General features: G+C 42.1%; 1 protein-coding gene and 1 long non-coding RNA gene across 2 annotated transcripts; one reads left to right on the top strand and one right to left on the bottom strand.

Annotated features, from left to right (window-relative positions):
• Positions 1–1201: 1201 nt before the first annotated feature.
• On the bottom strand, positions 1202–21023 carry LOC146423935 (nuclear receptor coactivator 1-like). Its single transcript, XM_085044193.1, has 6 exons — positions 20897–21023; positions 18107–18500; positions 16929–17082; positions 11876–12035; positions 10295–10384; positions 1202–1351 (listed from the first exon to the last, which is right to left on the bottom strand). The coding sequence occupies exons 1-6, from the start codon at positions 20939–20941 to the stop codon at positions 1202–1204; spliced, it is 993 nt and encodes a 330-aa protein (XP_084900319.1). The 5' UTR covers positions 20942–21023.
• LOC146423936 (uncharacterized) lies at positions 5201–6457 on the top strand. The gene is made up of 3 exons (XR_014847205.1): positions 5201–5433; positions 5557–5860; positions 6093–6457. It is a non-coding gene; the product is annotated as an uncharacterized LOC146423936 (long non-coding RNA).
• Positions 21024–23015: the final 1992 nt, after the last annotated feature.

Raw genomic sequence — 23015 nt, 5'->3', positions numbered from 1 at the left:
ATGGGGGAGAAAGAGGAAAAAGGGGAAAAGGAGGAAAATTGGGAAGAAAGAGAAGAAAAAAGGAAAAATAGAGGAAAAAAGGGAGGAAGAAAAGATGGGAGAAATGGAAGGGAAAAGGGGAAATAGTGGGGAAAAAGGAAAAATAGAGGAAAAAAGGGAAAATGGAGGGAAAAATGGAAGGAAAAATGGAAGAATAGAGGAAAAAAGGGAAAAATGGAAAAGGGAAAAATGGAAAAGGGAAAAATGGAAAAGGGAAAAATAGAAAAGGGAAAATAGAAGGAAAAAGGGGAAATGGGGAAAGGAAAAATGGAAGGAAAAATGGAAGGAAAAAAGGAAAAATAGAGGGAAAAATAGAAGGAAAAAGGGAAAAATGGAAAAATGGAAGGAAAAAGGGAAAATAGAGGGAAAAAGGAAAATAGTGGGAAAGGGAAAAATAGAGGAAAAAGGGAAAATAGAGGAAAAAAGGGAAAAATAGAGGAAAAAAGGAAAAAGGGAAAATAGAGGGAAATAGGGAAAAATAGAGGAAAAGGGGAAAATAGAAAAAGGGAAAATAGTGGGAAAAGGGAAAATAGAGGAAAAAGGGAAAAATGGAAAAGGGAAAATAGTGGGAAAAAGAGAAAAATAGAAGGAAAAAGAAAAAATAGAGGAAAAAGGGAAAATCGAGGAAAAAAGGGAAAAATACAAAAAGGGAAAATAATGGGGAAAAGGGAAAAATAGAGGAAAAAAAGGGAAAAATCGAGGAAAAAAAGGGGAAAAAATTGCACAAAAAAAAGGGAGGAAAGGGCCAAAAAAAAAGAGAAAAAAACCCAAAAAAGGGGCAAAAAATCCCAAAACCCCCCAAAAAACCCCAGAAAAACCCCAACCTGACGCAAATCCCTTTTCCCCCCAAAAAACCCCCAAAATCCCCTTTTTTATGTCCTTTTTTTGTGTTTTTTTTTGCTCCAAACATTCCGGCGGCGGCGGATATCAAAAATCCCAGAAAAATAGAAATTCCTATATAATAATTTTTTTTTCTTTCTTCTTCTCTCTTCTTTTCTCTTCTTTTCTTTTCTCTTCTCTTCTCTCTCTTGGCGTTTTTTAGTTAATTTTTATTTTTATTTTCATTTTTTTTCCTGGCGCGTTCTCGGCGGGTTTGTCTGTCTTTTCCCGAGTTTTTGAGATTTTTTTTTTGGGGAATTTTTGTGTGTTTTTTGGGAATTTGTCACTCGGTGAGGAGCTGCTGGAGGAGGCTTTTGCCCTGGCCGGGAGGAGGAGGAGGAGGAGGAGGGTTTTGGTTTTTGGGGTTGAGGTAAGGATCTCCCACCAGGTTGACGGTGCACTGGACGTCGGCGAAAACTTGGACTTGCTGCACCTGCAGGGGGGAAATGAAAGGAAAAAAAGGGGGAAAAAAAGGGGAAAAAAAGGGGGAAAAATAAAAAAAAAGGGGGAAATGAAAGGAAAAAAAAGGGAAAAAAGGGGAAAAATAAAAAAAAAAGGGGGAAAAATAAAGGGAAAAATAAAAAAGGGAAAAAGGGAAAAATAAAAAAAAAAATGGGGGAAAATAAAAGGGAAAAATAAAAAAAAGGGGAGGAAATAAAAAAATGGGGAAGAAAATGAAAAAAGGGGAGGAAAAAAGGGGAAAAGGGGAAAAATAAAAACAAAGAGGGAAAATAAAAGGGAAAAAATAAAAAAATGGGGGGGAAATTAAAAAAATGGGGAAAAAAAGGGGAAAAATAAAAGGGAAAAAATAAAAGGGGGAAAAGAAAAAAAAAGAGAAAAAAGGAAGGGAAAAAATAAAAAAAGGGGGAAATAAAAAAACGGGGAAATTAAAAAAAAAAGGAAGAAAAGGGGGAAAATAAAAATAGGGGAAGAAATGAAAGGGAAAAATCAAAAAAAAAAGGGGAGGAAATAAAAAAAAAGGAGAAAAAAAAAGAGGGGGAAATAAAAAATGGGGAAAATAAAAAAAAAGGGGAAAAAAAGGGGAAAAATAAAAAAAGAGGGGAAAAAATAAAAAAAGGGAGAAAATAAAAAGGGGGAGAAATAAAAGGGGAAAAATAAAAAAAGGGAAAAATTTAAAAAAAAAGTGGAGAGAAAATAAAAAAAGGGGAAAAATAAAAAAAAAGGAAAAATAAAAAAGGGGAGGAAATAAAAATGGGGAGGAAAAAAGGGAAAAGGGGGAAAAATAATAAAAGGGAAAAAAGGGGGAAAAATAAAAGGGAAAAAATAAAAAAGGGGGAAAATAAAAAAAAAGGGAAAAATAAAGAAAAGGAGGGGGAAAATAAAAAAATGGGGAGAAAAACAGAAGGGAAAATAACAAAAGGGAGGGGAAATAAAAAAAAAGGGGGAAATAAAAAAAAAGTGGAGGAAATTAAAAAATGGGGAAGAATAAGAAAAAGGGAAAAATCAAAAAAAAGGGGGAAAAAGGGGGGAAAATAAAAAAAAGGGAAAATAAAAAAAACGGGGAAAAACAAATGGGGAAAAGTAAAAAGAAAGGGAAAATAAAAAAAGGGGAGGAAATAAAAAAATGGGGAAAAATTTAAAAAAGGGGAAGAAAAACGGGGAAAAATTTAAAAAAGGGGAGGAAATTTTTAAAAAAGTGGGGAAAAAAGGGAGGAAATGAAAAAAATGGGGGAAAAATAGAAAGGAAAAATTTTAAAGGGGGAAAAAAAGGGGGAAAAGGGAAAAAAGGAAAAAATAAAAAAATTGGGAATAAAAGGAAAAAAATTTTAAAAAGGGAAAAAAGGAAAATAAAAAAATAAAAGGGAAAAGTAAAAAAAGGGGAGGAAAAAAGGAGAAAATAAAAAAATGGGGGAAAATAAAAATAAAGGAAAAATTAAAAAAGGAGGAAATTAAAAAATGGGGAGATAAAAAGGGGAAAATAAAAAAAGGGGGAAAAGTTTAAAAAAGGGAAAAAAGGGGAGAAAATAAAAAAAGGGAAAAATAAAAAAAAGGGGGGAAATAAAAAAATGGGGAGAAAATAAAAGAAAAGAGGGAAAAATAAAAAAGGGGGAAAATAAAATGGGGAAAATAAAAAAAGGGAGGAAATAAAAAAGAGGGAAAAATAAAAAAAAGAGGGGAAAAAGGGGGGAAAATAAAAGGGAAAAAATAAAAAATAAAAGGGGAAAAAATAAAAGGGGAAAAATAAAAGGGGGAATAAAAAAAAAAGGGGGAAAATAAAAGGAAAAAAACGGGAGGAAATAAAAGGGAAAAATAAAAAAAGGGGAAAAAAAGGGGGAAAAATAAAAACAAGGAGGGAAAAATAAAAGGGAAGAAATAAAAAAAATGGGGGGAAAAAGGGGGGAAATGAAAAAAAAACAAACAAAAAAGGGAAAAAACAAATAAAAAGAGGGAAAATAAAATGGGGAGAAAGGAAATAAAAGGGGAAAAAATAAAACAAAATGGGGAGAAAACAAAAAAAGGGAAAAAAGGGAAAAACAAAAAAAGGAAAAACAAAAAAAAGGGAAAAAACAAAAAAGGGAAAAAACGAAAAAAAGGGAAAATCAAAAGGGAATAAACAAAAAAAAGGAAAAAAACAAAAAAAAAAGGGAAAAAACAAAAAAGGGGAAAAAACAAAAAAAAGGGGAAAAACAAAAAAAAGAGGAAAAACAAAAAAAAGGGGAAAAACCAAAAAAAAGGGATAAAACAAAAAAAGGGAAAAAACAAAAAAAAGGGGAAAACCAAAAAAAGGGGAAAAACAAAAAAAAGGGGAAAACCAAAAGGGAATAAACAAAAAAAAAGGGAAAAAACAAAAAAGGGGAAAAACCAAAAAAAAAGGGATAAAACAAAAAAAAGGAGAAAAAACAAAAAAAGGGAAAAACCAAAAAAAAGGGATAAAACAAAAAAAGGAAAAAAACAAAAAAAAGGGGAAAACCAAAAAAAGGGGAAAAACAAAAAAAGGGGATAAAACAAAAAAAGGGAAAAACAAAAAAAAGGGGAAAAACCAACAAAAGGGGAGAAACAAAAAAAAGAGGAAAAACAAAAAAAGGGGAAATGGGGAAAAAACAAAAAAAGAGGGAAAAAAAGGGAAAAAAACAAAGAAAAGCGGGATTTAGCGGATTCGCGGAATTTAGCGGAATTTCCTTTTTTTTCCGTTTTTTTTTTTGTTGGGATTCTGGGAACTACGTGAAGCAGGGAAAACTCACTAGAGAACTCCTCTAGTCTGGAGCCACCCCAGAGAAGAGCTCTTCGGTCTTCTGCTCCTAGGAAAGAGAACCTGGGCAGCTCAGTCGCTCCCGGGAAAAAACCCCAAAAAAAATTCGGGAAAAAAATCGGGAATGGCGACGAGCCGGGAGCGCGGCGGCGAGAGTCCAAGATGGCGGCCGGGGGAGGAGTGGCGGGAATTCCGGGATTTGGGATTGGTGGGAATTTCGAGGTTTGGGAGATTAGGATTGGCTGGAATTCTGAGGTTTGGGAGATCAGGATTGGCCAGAATTCCAAGGTTTGGGATTGGTGGGAATTCCAGGATTTGAGGAATTAGGAGTTTTGGAATTCTGAGGTTTGAAGGATCATGATTGGTCAGAATTCCAAGGTTTGGGATTGGTTGGAATTCTGAGCTTTGGGAGATCAGGACTGGTGGGAATTCCAAATTTTGAGGAATTACGATTGGCTGGAATTCCGAGGTTTGGGAGATCAGGATTGGTTGGAATTCCAAAGTTTGGCATTGGTTGGAATTCCAGGATTTGACGAATTAGGATTGGTTGGAATTCTGAGTTTTGGAAGATTAGGATTTGCTGGAATTCCAGGATTTGGGATTGGTTGGAATTCTGAGGTTTGGGTTTGGTTGGAATTCCGAGGTTTGAGGAATTAGGAGTTTTGGAATTCCAAGGATTGGGAGATCAGGATTGGCTGGAATTCCAGGATTTGGGATTGGTTGGAATTCTGAGGTTTGGGATTGGCGGAATTCCAAGGTTTGGGATTGGTTGGAATTCTGAGGGTTGGGATTGGTTGGAATTCCAAGGTTTGAGGAATTAGGAGTTTTGGAATTCTGAGGTTTGGGAGATCAGGATTAGCTGGAATTCCAAGGTTTGGGATTGGTCAGAATTCTGAGGTTTGAGAAACTAGGATTGGCTGGAATTCTGAGGTTTGGGATTGGCTGGAATTCCGGGTTTGGGAGATCAGGATTGGTTGGAATTCTGAGGTTTGAGGGATCAGGTTTGGCTGGAATTCTGAAGTCCAGAGGATCAGGATTGGTTGGAATTCCAGGATTTGGGATTGGTTGGAATTCCAAGGTTTGAGGGATCAGGATTGGCTGGAATCACAAGGTTTGGGATTGGTTGGAATGCCGAGGTTTGGGATTGGCTGGAATTTCGAGGTTTGAGTGATGGGGATTGGCTGGAATTCTTAGGTTTGGAAGATCAGGATTGGCTGGGATTCCAAGGTTTGGTGGGAATTCCAAAGTTTGAGGAATTAGGTTTGGTTGGAATTCCGAGATTTGGGATTGGTGGGAATTCCGAGGTCTGAGGAATTAGGAGTTTTGGAATTCCAAGGTTAGGGAGATGAGGATTGGCTGGAATTCTGAGGTTTGGGATTGGCGGGAATTCTGAAGTTTGGAGAATCAGGATTGGTTGGAATTCTGAGGTTTGGAAGATCAGGATTGGTTGGAATTCCAAGGTTTGGGATTGGTGGGAATTCCAGGATTTGAGGAATTAGGAGTTTTGGAATTCTGAGGTTTGAAGGATCAGGACTGGCCAGAATTCCAAGGTTTGGGATTGGTCAGAATTCCAGGATTTGAGAGATCAGGATTGGCTGGAATTCCAGGATTTGGGATTGGTTGGAATTCCGAGGTTTGGGAGATCAGGATTGGTTGCAATTCCAAGGTTTGAGGAATTAGGAGTTTTGGAATTCCAAGGTTTGGGAGATCAGGATTGGTTGGAATTCCCAGGTTTGGGATTGGTGGGAATTCCGAGGGTTGGGATTGGTTGGAATTCTGAGATTTGGGAGATCAGGATTGGCCAGAATTCCAGGATTTGGGATTGGTGGGAATTCTGAAGTTTGGAGGATCAGGATTGGTTGGAATTCTGAGGTTTGGAAGATCAGGATTGGTTGGAATTCCAAAGTTTGGGATTGGTGGGAATTCCAGGATTTGAGGGATCGGGATTGGCTATAATTCTGAGGTTTGGAGGATCAGGATTGGTGGGAATTCCGAGTTTTGAGGGATCCAGATTGGTTGGAATTCTCAGGTTTGGGATTGGTGGGAATTCTGAAGTTTGGAGGATCAGGATTGGTTGGAATTTGAAAGTTTGAGGAATTATGATTGGTTGGAATTCCAAGGTTTGGGAGATCAGGATTGGTGGGAATTCCAAGGTTTGGGATTGGTGGGAATTCCAGGATTTGAGGAATTAGGAGTTTTGGAATTTCGAGGTTTGGGAGATCAGGATTGGTTGGAATTCCAAAGTTTGGCATTGGTAGGAATTCCAGGATTTGAGGAATTAGGTTTGGTTGGAATTCCAAGGTTTGAGGGATCAGGATTGGCTGGAATTTCGAGGTCCGAAGAATTAGGATTTTTGAGAATTCCAAGGTCTGGGATTGGTGGGAATTCCAAGGTTTGAGGAATTAGGAGTTTTGGAATTCCAAAATTTGAGAGATCAGGATTGGTCAGAATTCCAAGGTCTGGGATTGGTCAGAATTCCAGGATTTGAGGAATCCGGATTGGTCATAATAATAAGGTTTGGGAGATCAGGATTGGTGGTAATTCCAAGGTTTGGGAGATCAGGATTAGTCAGAATTCCAAGGTTTGGGAGATCAGGATTTTTGGGAATTCCAAAGTTTGGGATTGGTTGGAATTCCGAGGTTTGGAAGATCAGGATTGCTCTGAATTCCAAGGTTTGGGATTGGTCAGAATTCCAGGATTTCAGGGATCAGGATTGGTTGGAATTCCAAGGTTTGGTGGGAATTCCAAGGTTTGGAAGATCAGGATTGGTGGGAATTCCAAGGTCTGAAAAATTAGGATTTTTGGAATTCCAAAGTTTGAGAGATTAGGATTGGCTGGAATTGTAAGGTTTGGGAGATCAGGACTGGTGGGAATTCTGAGGTTTGGGATTGGTCAGAATTCCAGGATTTGAGGAATCCGGATTGGTCATAATAATAAGGTTTGGGAGATCAGGATTGGTTGGAATTCGGAGGTTTGGGATTGGTTGGAATTCCAAGGTTGGAGGATCAGGATTGGTCAGAATTCCAAGGTTTGGGAGATCAGGATTGGCTGGAATTCCAAGCTTTGGGATTGGTCAGAATTCCAGGATTTGAGAGATCAGGATTGGTCAGAATTCCGAGGTCTGGGATTGGTCAGAATTCCAAGATTTGGGATTGGTCAGAATTCCAGGCTCTGCGGGATCGGGCTGCAGTTGGATCCATCCCGGAATTCCATGGGATTTCCCTCCGGATTTCTCCCCGCGGATCGACCTTCCGCGATTTCGGCGGCGCACGGAATTGTGGGTGGTGGTGGCACTGCGGTGGCTTCGGCACGAGGGTGTCACCCAAAGGTGTCACCCAGAAATGTCACCCAGCACTGGTGGCACTGTGGTGGCTCCAAACCCAAAGATGTCACGCAAAGGTGTCACGCAAAGGTGTCACCCAAAGATGTCACCCAACACTAGTGGCACTGTGGTGGCTCTGAACCCAAAGGTGTCACCCAAAGGTGTCACCCAAAGATGTCACCCAACACTAGTGGCACTGTGGTGGCTCCAAACCCAAAGGTGTCACCCAAACATGGTGGCACTGTGGTGGCTCCAAACCCAAAGGTGTCACCCAACACTAGTGGCACTGTGGTGGCTCTGAACCCAAAGGTGTCACCCAAAGGTGTCACCCAAAGATGTCACCCAACACTAGTGGCACTGTGGTGGCTCCAAACCCAAAGGTGTCACCCAAACATGGTGGCACTGTGGTGGCTCCAAACCCAAAGGTGTCACCCAACACTGGTGGCACTGTGGTGGCTCCAAACCCAAAGGTGTCACCCAGAAATGGTGGCACTGTGGTGGCTCCAAACCCAAAGGTGTCACCCAACACTGGTGGCACTGTGGTGGCTTCAAACCCAAAGGTCTCACCTAAAGGTGTCACCCAACGCTGGTGGCACTGCGGTGGCTCTGAACCCAAAGGTGTCACCCAATGATGTCACCCAGAAATGGTGACACTGTGGTGGCTTCAAACCCAAAGATGTCACCCAAAGGTGTCAACCAACACTGGTGGCTCTGTGGTGGCTCTGAACCCAAAGGTGTCACCCAAAGGTGTCACTCAAAGGTGTCAACCAACACTGGTGGCTCTGTGGTGGCTCTGAACCCAAAGGTGTCACCCAAAGGTGTCACTCAAAGGTGTCACCCAACACTGGTGGCACTGAGGTGGTTCCAAACCCAAAGGTGTCACCCAGCACTGGTGGCACTGTGGTGGCTCTGAACCCAAAGGTGTCACTCAAAATGGTGGCACTGTGGTGGCTTCAAACCCAAAGATGTCACCCAAAGGTGTCACCTAAAAATGTCACCCAAACATGGTGGCACTGTGGTGGCTCTGAACCCAAAGGTGTCACCCAGCACTGGTGGCACTGTGGTGGCTTCGACCCCAAAAGTGTCACCCAATATTGGTGGCACCGTGGTGGCTTCGACCCTGAAAGTGTCACCCAACACTGGTGACTTCAACCCCAAGGTGTCCCCAAAACTGGTGACTTTAACGCCATAAGTTGTCACCCAATGCTGCTGGGATCATGGTGGCTTCACAAGGGGTGTCACCCAATGGGTGTCACCCAACAATGGTGGCATCGTGGTGGCTTCGACCCCTAAAGTTGTCACCCCATGGGTGTCATTTAACTTTTGGGGCACTGTGGTGGCTTTAACCCCAAGGGTGTCACCCAATGGGTGTCACCCAACATCAATGGGACCATGGTGGCTTCAACTTCATGAGGTGTCACCCACAGGGTGTCACCCAATGCCAGTGGGACAACAGTGGCTTCAACTCAAAGAGGTGTCACCCAATGTCAAAGTGACCATGGTGGCTTCAACCCAAGAGTGTCACCCAATGAGTGTCACCCAACATCAATGGGACCAACCCCAACAAGTGTCACCCAACACCAGTAGGACAATGATGGCTTCAAGCCCAAGAATGTCACCCAACGGGTGTCACCCAATGTTAGTGCAACCACGGTGGCTTCACAAAAGGTGTCACCCACAGGGTGTCCCCCAACACCAGTGGGACCATGGTGGCTTCAACTCAAAGAGGTGTCACCCAATGGGTGTCACCCAATGCCAACAGGACCAAACAAGTGTCACCCAACACCAGTAGGACAATGTGGCTTCAAGCCCAAGAGTGTCACCCAATGGGTGTCACCCAATGCTAGAGTGACCATAGTGGCTTCACAAGAGGTATCACCCAATGGGTGTCACCCAACACCAGTGGGACCATGGTGGCTTCAACTCAAAGAGATGTCACCCAATGGGTGTCACCCAACATCAATGGGACCATGGTGGCTTCAACTCAAAGACATGTCACCCAATGGGTGTCACCCAACATCAATAGGACCAAACAAGTGTCACCTAACACCAGTAGGATAATGGTGACTTCAATCACAAGAGGTGTCACCCAGTGGGTGTCACCCAATGCCAGTGGGACCATGGTGACTTCAACCCAACAGGTGTCACCCAACACCGATGTGACCATGGTGGCTTCAAACCCAAGAGGTGTCACCTATCACTGGTGGCTTCCACCCCAACCCATCCCGGAATTTCTGGAATTCCTGGAATTCCCAGAATTCTGTTGAGCTGGGAATATCCACCTTTTTTTGGGAATATTTCCCCCAGTTTTGGGTTTTTTAGGACATTTTTAGGATCAGCTTTACCTCCTTCCACCCCAACTCATCCCAGAATTCCCAGAATTCCCCCAACGGCGCCAAGCTGATCCAACCGGTAACATCCACCATTTTCTGGGAATATTTTCCCGATTTTAGGATATTTTAGGATATTTTAGGACATTTTAGGACATTTTTAGGATCAGGTATCTTTCTATCCCAACTCATCCTAGAATTGCCAGAATTCCCCCAACGGCGCCAAGCTGATCCAACCGGTAGCATCCACCATTTTCCGGGAATATTTTCCCGATTTTAGGATATTTTAGGATATTTTAGGACATTTTTAGGACATTTAGAACATTTTTAGGACATTTTTACAATCAGATATCTTTCTATCCCAACTCATCCCAGAATTCCCAGAATTCCCCCGACGGCGCCAAGCTAATCCAACCGGTAACTTCCACTATTTTCTGGGAATATTTTCCAGGAACATGTTCCTGATTTTAGGACATTTTTAGGATATTTTAGGATTTTTGGGATGGTACTGACCTGGGCGCCGTCGGGCTCAGCCTTCAGCAGTTCCCCCGAGCCCAGCTGGTTGCAGTAAAGCCCTGGAGGTCTCAGCGCCGCCTCCGGAACCTGCCGGAAAAACCGCCGGATCAGCCGGAATTCCGGGATTTTGGGAAGGGGAGGTGAATTCTGGAGAGGAGTTTTGTGGGATTTGGGGATGGGAATCCAATATGGGATCAGTTTGGGATCAGCTCCAGGTTTTTCCCATCTCCCTGGAGTTATTCCAATCCCATTCCCATTTCTGATCCCAATCCCTGTTCCTGGATTTTCTGGATTTCCTGGATAATCAGGAACTCAGTTCTCTCTGGACCTGAATTTTTTGGGATTTGGGATGGGAATCCAATGGGATCAGTTTGGGATCAACTCCAGGTTTTTCCCATCTCCCTGGAGTTATTCCCATCCCATTCCCAATCCCACTCCAAATCCTAATTTCCCTTGAATTTCTCAACTGGGAATTGGGATTTGCCAACCTTAATCCCAAATACCAAATCAATCATAATCCTAATCCCAATCCTAATCCCAATCCCAAATAATATCAAGACCTGGGAAGGAACTTCCAATCCCAAATCCTAATCCCAATTCCAATCCCAATCAAATTAAGACCTGGAGAGGAATTCTGCATTTCCATTCCCAACCCCAATCCCATTCCCATTCCCATTCTCAGTCCCATTCTCAATCCCAATCCTATTCCTATTCCCATTCCATTCCCACCCCAATCCCAATCCCATTCCATTCCCATTCCAATCCCATTCCAAATCCAATTCCCAATCCAATCCTGATCTCTATCCCATTCTCAATCCCATTCTCAATCTCAATCCCAATCTTATTCCTATTACTTTTTCAATTCCATTTCCATTCCCAATCCATTCAAATCGCATTCCATTCCCATTCCCAATCCCAACCTGATTCCCAATCCAATCCTGATCTCAATCCCATTCTCAATCCTGTTGCCATTCCTATTCCAATCCCATTCCCACCCCAATCCCAATTTTTTCTCGGGATTCACCCACCTGCTCCGAGCACATGGGGTTGACTCCGGGGATGGGAATCGGATTTATCGGGATCTGCGCCGCCATGGGGTTGATGTTCCCAATCCCATCCCATTCCCATTCCCAATCCCAATTCAAATCCCATTCCCTTTCAATTCCCAATCCCAATCCGATTCCAATCAATCCTGATTTCGATCCCATTCTCAATCCCATTCCTATTCCTATTCCTATTCCATTCCATTCCCAATCCCACTGTCAATCCTATTCGCAATCCAATCCCATTCTCAATCCCAATCCTTTTCCTATTCCTACTCCTATTCCTATTCCATTCCCACCCCAATCCCAATCCCATTTCAGTCCCATTCCATTCCCATTCCCAATCCCAATCCCACAATTCCCTCGGGATTCACCCACCTGCTCCGAGCACATGGGGTTGACTCCGGGGATGGGAATGGGGTTGATCAGGATCTGCGCCGCCATGGGGTTGATGTTCCCAATCCCATTCCCATTCCCATCCCATTCCCACTCCCACCCCAATCCCAATCCCACAATTCCCTCGGGATTCACGCACCTGCTCCGAGCACATGGGGTTGACTCCGGGGATGGGAATGGGATTCATCGGGATCTGCGCCGCCATGGGGTTGATGTTCTGCACCCCCGAGGTTCCGCCGGCCATGGACACCGTGATGCTCATGTTGTTGTACATCCCAGCCGGCGCCGCGCTGAACACGCTGGAAAACCGGGAATTCTGTTATCCCAGGGGTCGGAAATTCCCAAAATCCCGAGGGGTTGGGCGGGAGGGAGGTTGGATTGCGATCCCGGATGGGTTGGGATTGATTTATGGGATTTGATTCACATCCCGTTCCAGCCCCGACACATTCCACGATTCCACGATGATCCAAATCCATCCTGGGAATTCCCAGGGATCCAGGAATATCCGGGAATTCCAGCCCAGCCGGGAATCCCTTCCCAAATCCCAAGCAATCTCCCCTTTCCCAGGGAATTCCCTCCATTCCCAGCTCTCCCAGCCTGAGGTTGGATCCATCCTGGGAAGGAATTTCGGGATCGAGGAGCTTCCCTGGGAATCTCGGCACTCCAGCAAGGATCTCCCTGCCCTTGGCCATCAACTGGGATCTGGGAACATCCCAAAATTATTTTTCCCATTTTTTCAGGAATATCCCAAAAATATTTTCCCCATTTCTGAGAAGATCCCAAAAATTTTTTCCCATTTCCTTCCATAAACTGGAGCTTGGAACATCCCAAAAGTATTTTCTCCATTTCCAGGAATATCCCAAAAATATTTTCTCCATTTCTCAGAATATCCCAAAAATTTTTTTCCCATTTTTTCAGGAATATCCCAAAAACATTTTCTCCATTTCCGGGAATATCCCAAAAATATTTTCTCCATTACCGGGAATATTCCAACAATATTTTTCCCATTTCCAGGAACATCCCAAAAATATTTTTCCCATTTCCAAGAATATCCCCAAAATTTTTTTCCCATTTCCTTCCATAAACTGGAGCTGGGAACATCCCAAAAATATTTTCTCCATTTCCAGGAATATCCCAGAAATATTTTCTCTGTTTCCGGGAATATTCCAAAAATATTTTTCCCATTTTTCCAGGAATATCCCAAACACATTTTCTCCGTTTCTGGGAATATCCCAAAATTGTTTTTCCCATTTCCAGGAATATCCCAAAAACATTTTTCCTGTTTTTTCAGGAATATCCCAAAAATATTTTCTCAATTTCTGGAAATATCCCAAAAATATTTTTTCTCCATTTCCTTCCAGAAATTGAAGTTTTCTCCTAGGAATTTTTGGGGTAATTCCTGGAATTTTTGGGGTAATTCCCAAAATCTTTAATCCCAAAGATCTCCTCCGGCTCTTCCTGAATCCTCATCCCACCCTTTGGAATTCCGACAGGATGAGGTCACAGATGGAATTCCACATCCCATGACCTCATCCTGGCAATTCCCAGGAATTCCAATAACTATGACAAACAATTCCCAATAATTCCAATAATTCCGACGGGTAATTCCCAGTAATTCCCACAGTTCCAATGGGCAATTCCCAGAAATTCCAATGGGCAATTCCCAGTAATTCAAATAATTCCAAAAGGCAATTCCCAATAATTCCAATAATTCCAACTGGCAATTCCCAGAAATTCCAATAATTTCAACTGGCAATTCCCAGAAATTCCAATGATTCCAACTGGCAATTCCAATGGGCAATTCCCAGTAATTCCCGTAATTCCAATGGGCAATTCCCAGAAATTCCAATGATTCCCACAGGCAATTCCCAATAATTTCAATAACTCCCATCGCCAATTCCCAATAATTCCAATAATTCCAATGGACAATTCCCAATAATTCCAACAACTCTGACCAGTAATTCCAATGGGCAATTCCCAGTAATTCCCACAATTCCAACTGGCAATTCCCAGTAATCCCAATGATTCCAATGGGCAATTCCCAATAATTCCCATAATTCCAATGCAAATTCCCAGTAATTCCAGTGTGCAATTCCCAGTAATTCCAACAACTCCAACAGGCAATTCCCAATAATTGCAACAATTCCCACAGGCAACTCCCAGTAATTCCAACTGGCAATTCCCAGTAATTCCAATAATTCCCATCACCAATTCCCAATAATTCCAATGATTCCAACAGGCAATTCCCAGTAATTCCCATAATTCCGACAGGCAATTCCCAATAATTCCCATAATTCCATCTAGTAATTCCCAATAATCCAAAAAATTCCAACATGCAATTCCCAGAAATTTCCAATAATTCCAATAACTCCGACTAGCAATTCCCAGTAATTCCAACATCCAATTCCCAATAATTCCCACAATTCTGACATGCAATTCCCAGTAATTCCAATAATTTCCACAGGCAAATCCCAGTAATTCCAACAATTCCAACGTGCAATTCCCAATAATTCCCATAATTCCAACAGGCAATTCCTGATAATTCCAGTGGGCAATTCCCAGTAATTCCAACAACTCCGACTACCAATTCCCAGCAATTCCCAGTAATTCCAACAATTCCAATGGGTAATTCCCAGTAATCCCAACAGGCAATTCCCAATAATTCCAGCAACTCTGACATGCAATTCCCAGTAATTCCAATAATTCCAATGGGTAATTCCCAGTAATTCCAATGGGCAATTCCCAATAATTCCAACAACTCTGACATGCAATTCCAGTAATTCCAATAATTCCAGTGGGCAATTCCCAGTAATTCCAATGGGCAATTCCCAGTAATTCCAACTGGCAATTCCCAGTAATCCTAACAGGCAATTCCCAATAATTCCAACAACTCCGACATGCAATTCCCAGTAATTCTAATAATTCCAATGGGCAATTCCAACAATTCTAATAATTCCAATGGGCAATTCCAACAATTCCAATAATTCCAATGGGCAATTCCCAATAATTCCCATAATTCCATCTAGCAATTCCCAGTAATTCCAATTGGCAATTCCCAGCAATTCCCAGTAATTCCAACAATTCCAATGGGCAATTCCCAGAAATTCCAATAATTCCAACATGGAATTCCCAGTAATTCCAACATCCCATTCTCAATAATTCCCACAATTCTGACATGCAATTCCCAATAATTCCCAGTAATTCCCATAATTCCAATGGGCAATTCCCAGTAATTCCCATAATTCCAATGGGCAAATCCCAGGATTTCTAATGGGCAATTTCCGCTAATTCCAACGATTCCAACACACAATTCCCAATAATTCCCATAATTCCAACAGGCAATTCCTGATAATTCCAGTGGGCAATTCCCAGTAATTCCAACAACTCCGACTACCAATTCCCAGCAATTCCCAGTAATTCCAACAATTCCAACTGGCAATTCCCAATAATTCCCATGAGCAATTCCCAATAATTCCAACAACTCCGACATGCAATTCCCAGTAATTCCAGTAATTCCAATGGGTAATTCCCAGTAATTCCAATGGGCAATTCCCAGTAATTCCAACAGGCAATTCCCAATAATTACAACAACTCCGACATGCAATTCCCAGTAATTCTAATAATTCCAATGGGCAATTCCCAGTAATTCCAATAATTCCAATGGGCAATTCCCAGTAATTCCAATAATTCCAATGGGCAATTCCAATAATTCCAATGGGCAATTCCCAATAATTCCAATGATTCCAACATGCAATTCCCAGTAATTCCAATAATTCCGAAAATGGGCAATTCCCAATAATTCCCATAATTCCATCTAGCAATTCCCAGTAATTCCCAGCCATTCCGACATCCAATTCCCAATAATCCCAATAATTCCAACAATTCCGAGTGGCAATTCCCAATAATTCAACCTATTCCAATGGGCAATTCCCAATAATTCCCATGGGCAATTCCCAGCAATTCCGATTGGCAATTCCCAGCAATTCCCAGTAATTCCAACAATTCCAATGGGCAATTCCCAGTAATTCCAATAATTCCAACATGGAATTCCCAGTAATTCCAACATCCCATTCTCAATAATTCCCACAATTCTGACATGCAATTCCCAATAATTCCCAGTAATTCCAATAATTCCAATGGGCAATTCCCAGTAATTCCAATAATTCCAATGGGCAAATCCCAGGATTTCTAATGGGCAATTCCCAGTAATTCCAACGATTCAAATGTGCAATTTCCAATAATTCCCATAATTCCAACAGGCAATTCCTGATAATTCCAGTGGGCAATTCCCAGTAATTCCAACAACTCCGACTACCAATTCCCAGCAATTCCAACAATTCCAACTGGCAATTCCCAATAATTCCCATGAGCAATTCCCAATAATTCCAACAACTCCGACATGCAATTCCCAGTAATTCCAATAATTCCAATGGGTAATTCCCAGTAATTCCAATGGGCAATTCCCAATAATTCCAACAACTCCAACATGCAATTCCAGTAATTCTAATAATTCCAGTGGGCAATTCCAACAATTCCAATAATTCCAATGGGCAATTCCCAATAATTCCCATAATTCCATCTAGCAATTCCCAGTAATTCCCAGCCATTCCAACATCCAATTCCCAATAATCCCAATAATTCCAACAATGCCGAGTGGCAATTCCCAATAATTCAAACTATTCCAATGGGCAATTCCCAATAATTCCAATGGGCAATTCCCAGTAATCCCAACAGGCAATTCCCAATAATTCCAACAACTCCGACATGCAATTCCCAGTAATTCTAGTAATTCCAATGGGTAATTCCAACAATTCCAATAATTCCAATGGGCAATTCCCAATAATTCCAATGGGCAATTCCCACTAATTCCAACAATTCCAACATGCAATTCCCAGAAACTGCCAATAATTCCCAGTAACTCCAACATCCCATTCCCAACAATTCCCAGCAATTCCAACCCGCAATTCCCAACAATTCCCAACAATTCCCAGCAATTCCCAGCAATTCCCAACAATTCCCAGCAATTCCAACCCGCAATTCCCAACAATTCCCGACAATTCCCGACAATTCCCAGCAATTCCAACCCGCAATTCCCAACAATTCCCGACAATTCCCAACAATTCCCAGCAATTCCAACCCGCAATTCCTGACAATTCCCGACAATTCCCGGCAATTCCCGCGTTTCCCCTCACCCGTTATTCCCGAGGGATCCCTGCTGCTGCCAGGATTTCAGCTCCGGCGATTCCCGGTGGTATCCGGAGGCGGGAGGCGCCGGCGGCGACAGCAAAGGGCTGCCGGGGCTGAGAGCCGCCGGGGCGAAGGAGGCGTCGCTCTGCTGCGGCATTCCTGGGAAAAAACACCCGGAATTCCGGGATCGGGCCGGGAAAACCGGAATTCCCGGTTTTTCCCAGTCCATGCAGGTGTTGGGTTGGCAGGGAGGAGTTAAATCCAAGCCAAATCCGATCCCACGACGATCTAAATCCATCCTGGGAATTCCCAGGGATCCAGGAATATCCGGGAATTCCAGCCCAGCCGGGAATTCCTTCCCAAATCCCAAGCAATCTCCCCTTTCCCAGGGAATTCCCTCCATTCCCAGCTCTCCCAGCCTGAGGTTGGATCCATCCTGGGAAGGAATTTCGGGATCGAGGAGCTTCCCTGGGAATCTCGGCACTCCAGCAAGGATCTCCCTGCCCTTTGCCATCAACTGGGAGCTGGGAACATCCCAAAATTATTCTTCCCATTTTTTCAGGAAGATCCCAAAATGATTTCTCCCATTCCTGGGAATATCCCAAAATAGTATTTCCCATTTTTTGAGTAATATCCCAAAATTATTTTTCCCATTTTTTCCCATAAATTCAGAGTTAGAAACATCCCAAAAACATGTCACAAGGTGACTTGGGAATGCTGAGTGTTCCCCTGGGAATTTTTGGGATAATTCCCGGAATTTTTCTGGATAATTCCCAAGATTTTAGGGTCCAGAGTTCCCAGGACTTCATCTCACCAGTTCCCTCCCAGTGCAATCATTTCCTTCGAACTTTCCCTAGGAATTTTTGGGGTAATTCCCGGAATTTTCGTGATAATTCTCGGGATTTTTGGGATGAGAATTCCAACCCCAAATCCCTCTGGATGGATTCGGAGTGTCCTCGATCCCAGAATTCCAGAATAATTTGGGATCCATGGATTTAAATCCAACCCAAGGATGATCCAAATCCATCCTTGGCCATTCCCAGCCATCCATGGGCAACCATGGGTTTTCCAGGAATTCCATCGCATCCAGAAATTCCTCCACAAATCCAAAATCCCAACTTCCCCACCTCACCATTCCCACTTTTCCCAACCCCAACCCCAACCCCAATCCCAGAATCCCTACCTGCCCCGCCATACTGGAACATCCCCTGCTGCATCCCGGCCCCGAACTGCGCCGCCATCGCCCCGCGGTTCCCGAGATTCCCGAGGTTATTCCCGCGGCTCTCGGCGCTCCCGAATCCCGGCGCTCCAGCGTTCCCGGGGTTCGCTCCGTAGCCGGGCGGGAAGGGGAATTGCTGGGGAGGCGCCTGGGGTAACCTGGGGGCTCCCAGGGGCACCGGGATGGCCGAGGAGCCGGAGGGAGGAGGGATGGAATTCCCGAAATTCTGCTGCTGTTGTTGTTGCTGCTGCTGTTGGCGCATGAGGAGCGCGCGGTGCTGCATCAGCTGCCGCTGGCGGTGCTGCTGCGAGTAGAGCTCCCGCTGGCGCTGCGCCAGCATCTGCGCGTTCAGCGGGGGCTGCGGGGCCGGAAAAATTGCAGTTATTCCCAAAATATTCCCGAATTATCATGGGTGTCGTTCCCAACTTCCCCATTCCCATCCCGGAGTTGACGTCGGATGGTATAGTGGAGGAATGTTGGGATTGGGCGGGTTGAGAATTCGGGAATGTGGATGTGGAGCTCCCACCGTGCATTTAGGGAGGGCTGTGGGGCAGGAAAATTCCTGAATTATTCCCAAAATATTCCCAGATTATTCCCAGATTATCATGGATGTCATTCTCAAATTGTTCATTGCAATCCCAGAGTTGGAGTTGGTGAGAAATGTTGGGATTTCAGTCAGGAGGAATTTTGGGATTTCAATCTGGAGGAATTTTGGGATTTGGCTGCAGAGCTCCCGCTGCCGCTGCGCCAACATCTGCGCATTCAACGGGGGCTGTGGGGTGGGAAAAATCCCAGATTATTCCCAGAGTATTCCCAGAATATTCCCAAGTTATTCCCAAGTTATCGTGGATGTCGTTCCTGACGTGTTCATTGCAATCCTAGAGTTTGGATTGGGAGTTATGGTGGAGGAATTTTGGGATTGGGAAGAGCTGGATGTGGATGTGGAGCTCCCAATGTCTGTGAGTTCAGAGGGGCTGTGGGGCAGGAAAATTCCCAGATTATTCCCAAATTATTCCCAAATTATTTCCAAGTTATTCACAGAATATTCCCAAATTATTCCCAAATTATTGTGGGTATCATTCCTGAGTTGCTCATTGCAATCCTGGAGTTGGGGTTGCGTGGGATGGTGGAGAAATGTCGGGATTTCAATTGGGATTGACTGCGCATTCAGTGGGGGCTGGGGGGCTGGAAAATTCCTAAATTATTCCCAAAATATTCCCAGATTATCCCCAAATTATTGTGGATATCATCCCTGAGTTGTTCATTGCAATCCCGGAGTTGGGGTTGGGAGGGGAATGTTGGGATGAGGAATTTTGGGATTTCAGTCAGGAGGAATTTTGGGATGTGGCTGTGGAGCTCCCGCTGGAGAGCTACGAATTCCCTGACATTAAGGAGGAAGAGGAGCTGGAAAATTAGGGAAGAATTGCCAAAAAAATCCTGGAAAAAAAAGGGAATTTCCTCCTGAGAAACTGGAAAATTAGGGAAAAATCACCCCAAAAAAACCCGGAAAAAAAAGGGAATTTCCTGACATTAGTGAAGAAGAGGAGCTGAAAAATTATGGAAAAATCATGAAAAAAATCTGAAAAAAAAAGGGAATTTTTCCCCCAAGGAGGTGAAAAATGATGGAAATTTTCCAGAAAATTCCCTGAGAAAAGAACTGGAAAATTATGGAAAAATCAACGAAAAAAATTGAAAATTTCCTCCTGAGGAACTGGAAAATTAGGGAAAAATCACCCAAAAAATCCCAGAAAAAAAAAGGGAATTTCTTTCCATTAAGGAGAAACTGAAAAATTATGGAAAAATTTCACAAAAAAATAGGAAAAAAATGGGAATTTCTCTCCCAAGGAGGTGAAAAATGATGGAAATTTTCCAGAAAATTCCCTGAGAAAAGAGCTGGAAAATTATGGAAAAATCAACGAAAAAAAATTGGGAAAAAAATTGAAAATTTCCTCCTGAGGAACTGGAAAATTAGGGAAAAAACAGCCAAAAAACCCAGAAAAAAATGGGAATTTCCTCCCATTAGTGAGGAAGAGGAGCTGAAAAATTATGGAAAAATTTTGCAAAAAATTGGAAAAAAAAAGGGAATTTCCTCCAAAGGAGCTGAAAAATGATGGAAATTTTCCACAAAATTCCCTGAGAAAAAAGATGGAAAATTATGGAAAAATCACCCAAAAATTTGGGGAAAAAAATGGGAATTTCCTCCCATTAAGGAGAAAGAGAAGCTGAAAAATTATGGAAAAATGTCGCCAAAAAAATAGGAAAAAAAATTGGAATTTCCTCCCAAGGAGGTGAAAAATGATGGAAATTTTCCACAAAATTCCCTAAGAACTGGAAAATTATGGAAAAATCGCCAAAAAAACTGGGAAAAAAATGGGAATTTCCTCCCGAGGAACTGGAAAATTAGGGAAAAATCACCCCAAAAATCCCAGAAAAAATGGGAATTTCTTCCCATTAAGAAGGAAGAGAAGCTGAAAAATGACAGAAAAAATATCCAAAAAAATCCCAGAAAAAAATGGGAATTTCCTGACATTAAGGAGAAACAGAAGCTGAAAAATGATGGAAAAATGTTGCCAAAAAAATGGGAAAAAAATTGAAAATTTCCTCCCAAGAAACTGGAAAATTATGGAAAAAACCACCCAAAAAAACCAGAAAAAAACCAGGAATTTTTTCCCAACCTCCAGCCCACCTGCCAATCTCCATCCCGAATTTTTTCCCTGCAGAATTGGATCCCAAATTTTGGGAATTCTGACTCACCTGGGGCTGCAGCTGCTGCTGCATTGCTGCTCTCATCCCTGCCATCCCCACTGCAGATCCTGCGGCGAACTGCGACAGCAGAGCTTGGCGGTTCTGCTGCAGGAGCTGGAAATTTGGGAAGAAAAATTCCGTCAGAAATTAATTTCTGAGGTTTTCCCATTTTTTACTATTTTTTCCCCATTTTTTTCCAATTTTTTTACATTTTTTTTCTCATTTTTTCCCGATTTTTTTGGCATTTTTTCTCATTTTTCCCTATTTTTTCACCATTTTTTCCCAATTTTTCCCTATTTTTTCTCCATTTTTCCTCATTTTTTCCCCAATTTTCCCTTTTCCTCTTTTTTTCTCTTTTTTCCCAACTTTTCCCAGTTTTTCCCACATTTCCCACTGCAGATCCTGCAGCAAACTGCGACAGCAGAGCTTGGCGGTTCTGCTGCAGGAGCTGAAATTTGGGAAGAAAAATTCCGTCAGAAATCCATTTCTGAGGTTTTCCCATTTCTTACTATTTTTTCCCCATTTTTTTCCAATTTTTTTACATTTTTTTCTCATTTTTTCCCGATTTTTTTGGCATTTTTTCCCTCCATTTTTCCCTATTTTTTCACCATTTTTTCCCAATTTTTCCCTATTTTTTCTCCATTTTTCCTCATTTTTTCCCCAGTTTTTCCCCATTTTTCCTCTTTTTTTCTCTTTTTTCCCAACTTTTCCCAGTTTTTCCCACATTTCCCACTGCAGATCTGCTGCAGGAGCTGGAAATTTGGGAATGGGGAATTCCATTAAAAATTTGGTCCTGGAGTTTTCCTGAATTTTCCTATTTTTTCCCATTTTTTTTACATTTTTTTCTCATTTTTTCCCAATTTTTTTTTGCTTTTTTTTCCTCATTTTTTCTCATTTTTCCCTATTTTTTCCCTTTTTTTCCCAATTTTTCCTCATTTTTTCCCTCCATTTTTCCCAATTTTTTCCCTATTTTTCCTCATTTTTTCCCCAATTTTCCCCCATTTTTCCTCTTTTTTTCTCTTTTTTCCCAACTTTTCCCAGTTTTTCCCACATCTCCCACTGCAGATCCTGCGGCAAACTGCGACAGCAGAGCTTGGCGGTTCTGCTGCAGGAGCTGAAATTTGGGAAGAAAAATTCCGTCAGAAATCCATTTCTGAGGTTTTCCCATTTTTTACTATTTTTTCCCCATTTTTTTCCAATTTTTTTACATTTTTTTCTCATTTTTTCCCAATTTTTTTTTGCATTTTTTTCTCATTTTTTCCTATTTTTTCCTCATTTTTTTCCTCCATTTTTCCCAATTTTTTCTCCATTTTTCCTCATTTTTTTCCCCAATTTTCCCCCATTTTTCCTCTTTTTTTCTCATTTTTTCCCAATTTCCCCATTTTTCCCACATTTCCCACTGCCGATCCTGCAGCAAACTGCAACAGCAGAGCTTGGCGGTTCTGCTGCAGGAGCTGAAATTTGGGAAGAATTTTGGAAAGAATTTTGTTAAAATTATGTTCCTGGAGTTTTCCTGAATTTTTCCATTTTTTCCCCATTTTTTCCCCAATTTTTTTCCATTTTTTCCCTGTTTTTCCCCCTTTTTTTGGTGTTTTTTCTCCATTTTCGTCGCATTTTTTCACCATTTTTTCCCACATTCTTTCCCACCATTTTTTCCCAATTTATTCCCATTTCCCCCCCATTTTTTCACTATTTTCTCAATCTTTTCCCCATTTTTTCCCAATTTTTCCCCATTTTTCCCCATTTTTCCTCTTTTTTTCTCTTTTTTTCCCTTTTTTCCCCCATTTTCCCACATTTCCCACTGCAGATCCTGCGGCGAACTGCGACAGCAGAGCTTGGCGGTTCTGCTGCAGGAGCTGAAATTTGGGAATGGGGAATTCCGTTAAAAATTTGATCCTGGAGTTTTCCTGAATTTTCCTATTTTTTTACATTTTTTTTACATTTTTTTCTCATTTTTTCCCAATTTTTTTTTGCTTTTTTTTCCTCATTTTTTCTCATTTTTCCCTATTTTTTCCCTTTTTTCCCAATTTTTCCTCATTTTTTCCCTCCATTTTTCCCAATTTTTTCCCTATTTTTCCTCATTTTTTCCCCAATTTTCCCCCATTTTTCCTCTTTTTTTCTCTTTTTT

Source organism: Lichenostomus cassidix, unplaced genomic scaffold (genome assembly GCF_008360975.1).
Source record: "Lichenostomus cassidix isolate B80296 unplaced genomic scaffold, HeHo_3.0 HiC_scaffold_529, whole genome shotgun sequence".
NCBI classification, from domain to species: domain Eukaryota; kingdom Metazoa; phylum Chordata; class Aves; order Passeriformes; family Meliphagidae; genus Lichenostomus; species Lichenostomus cassidix.
This window is presented reverse-complemented; position numbering and strand designations above follow the sequence as displayed.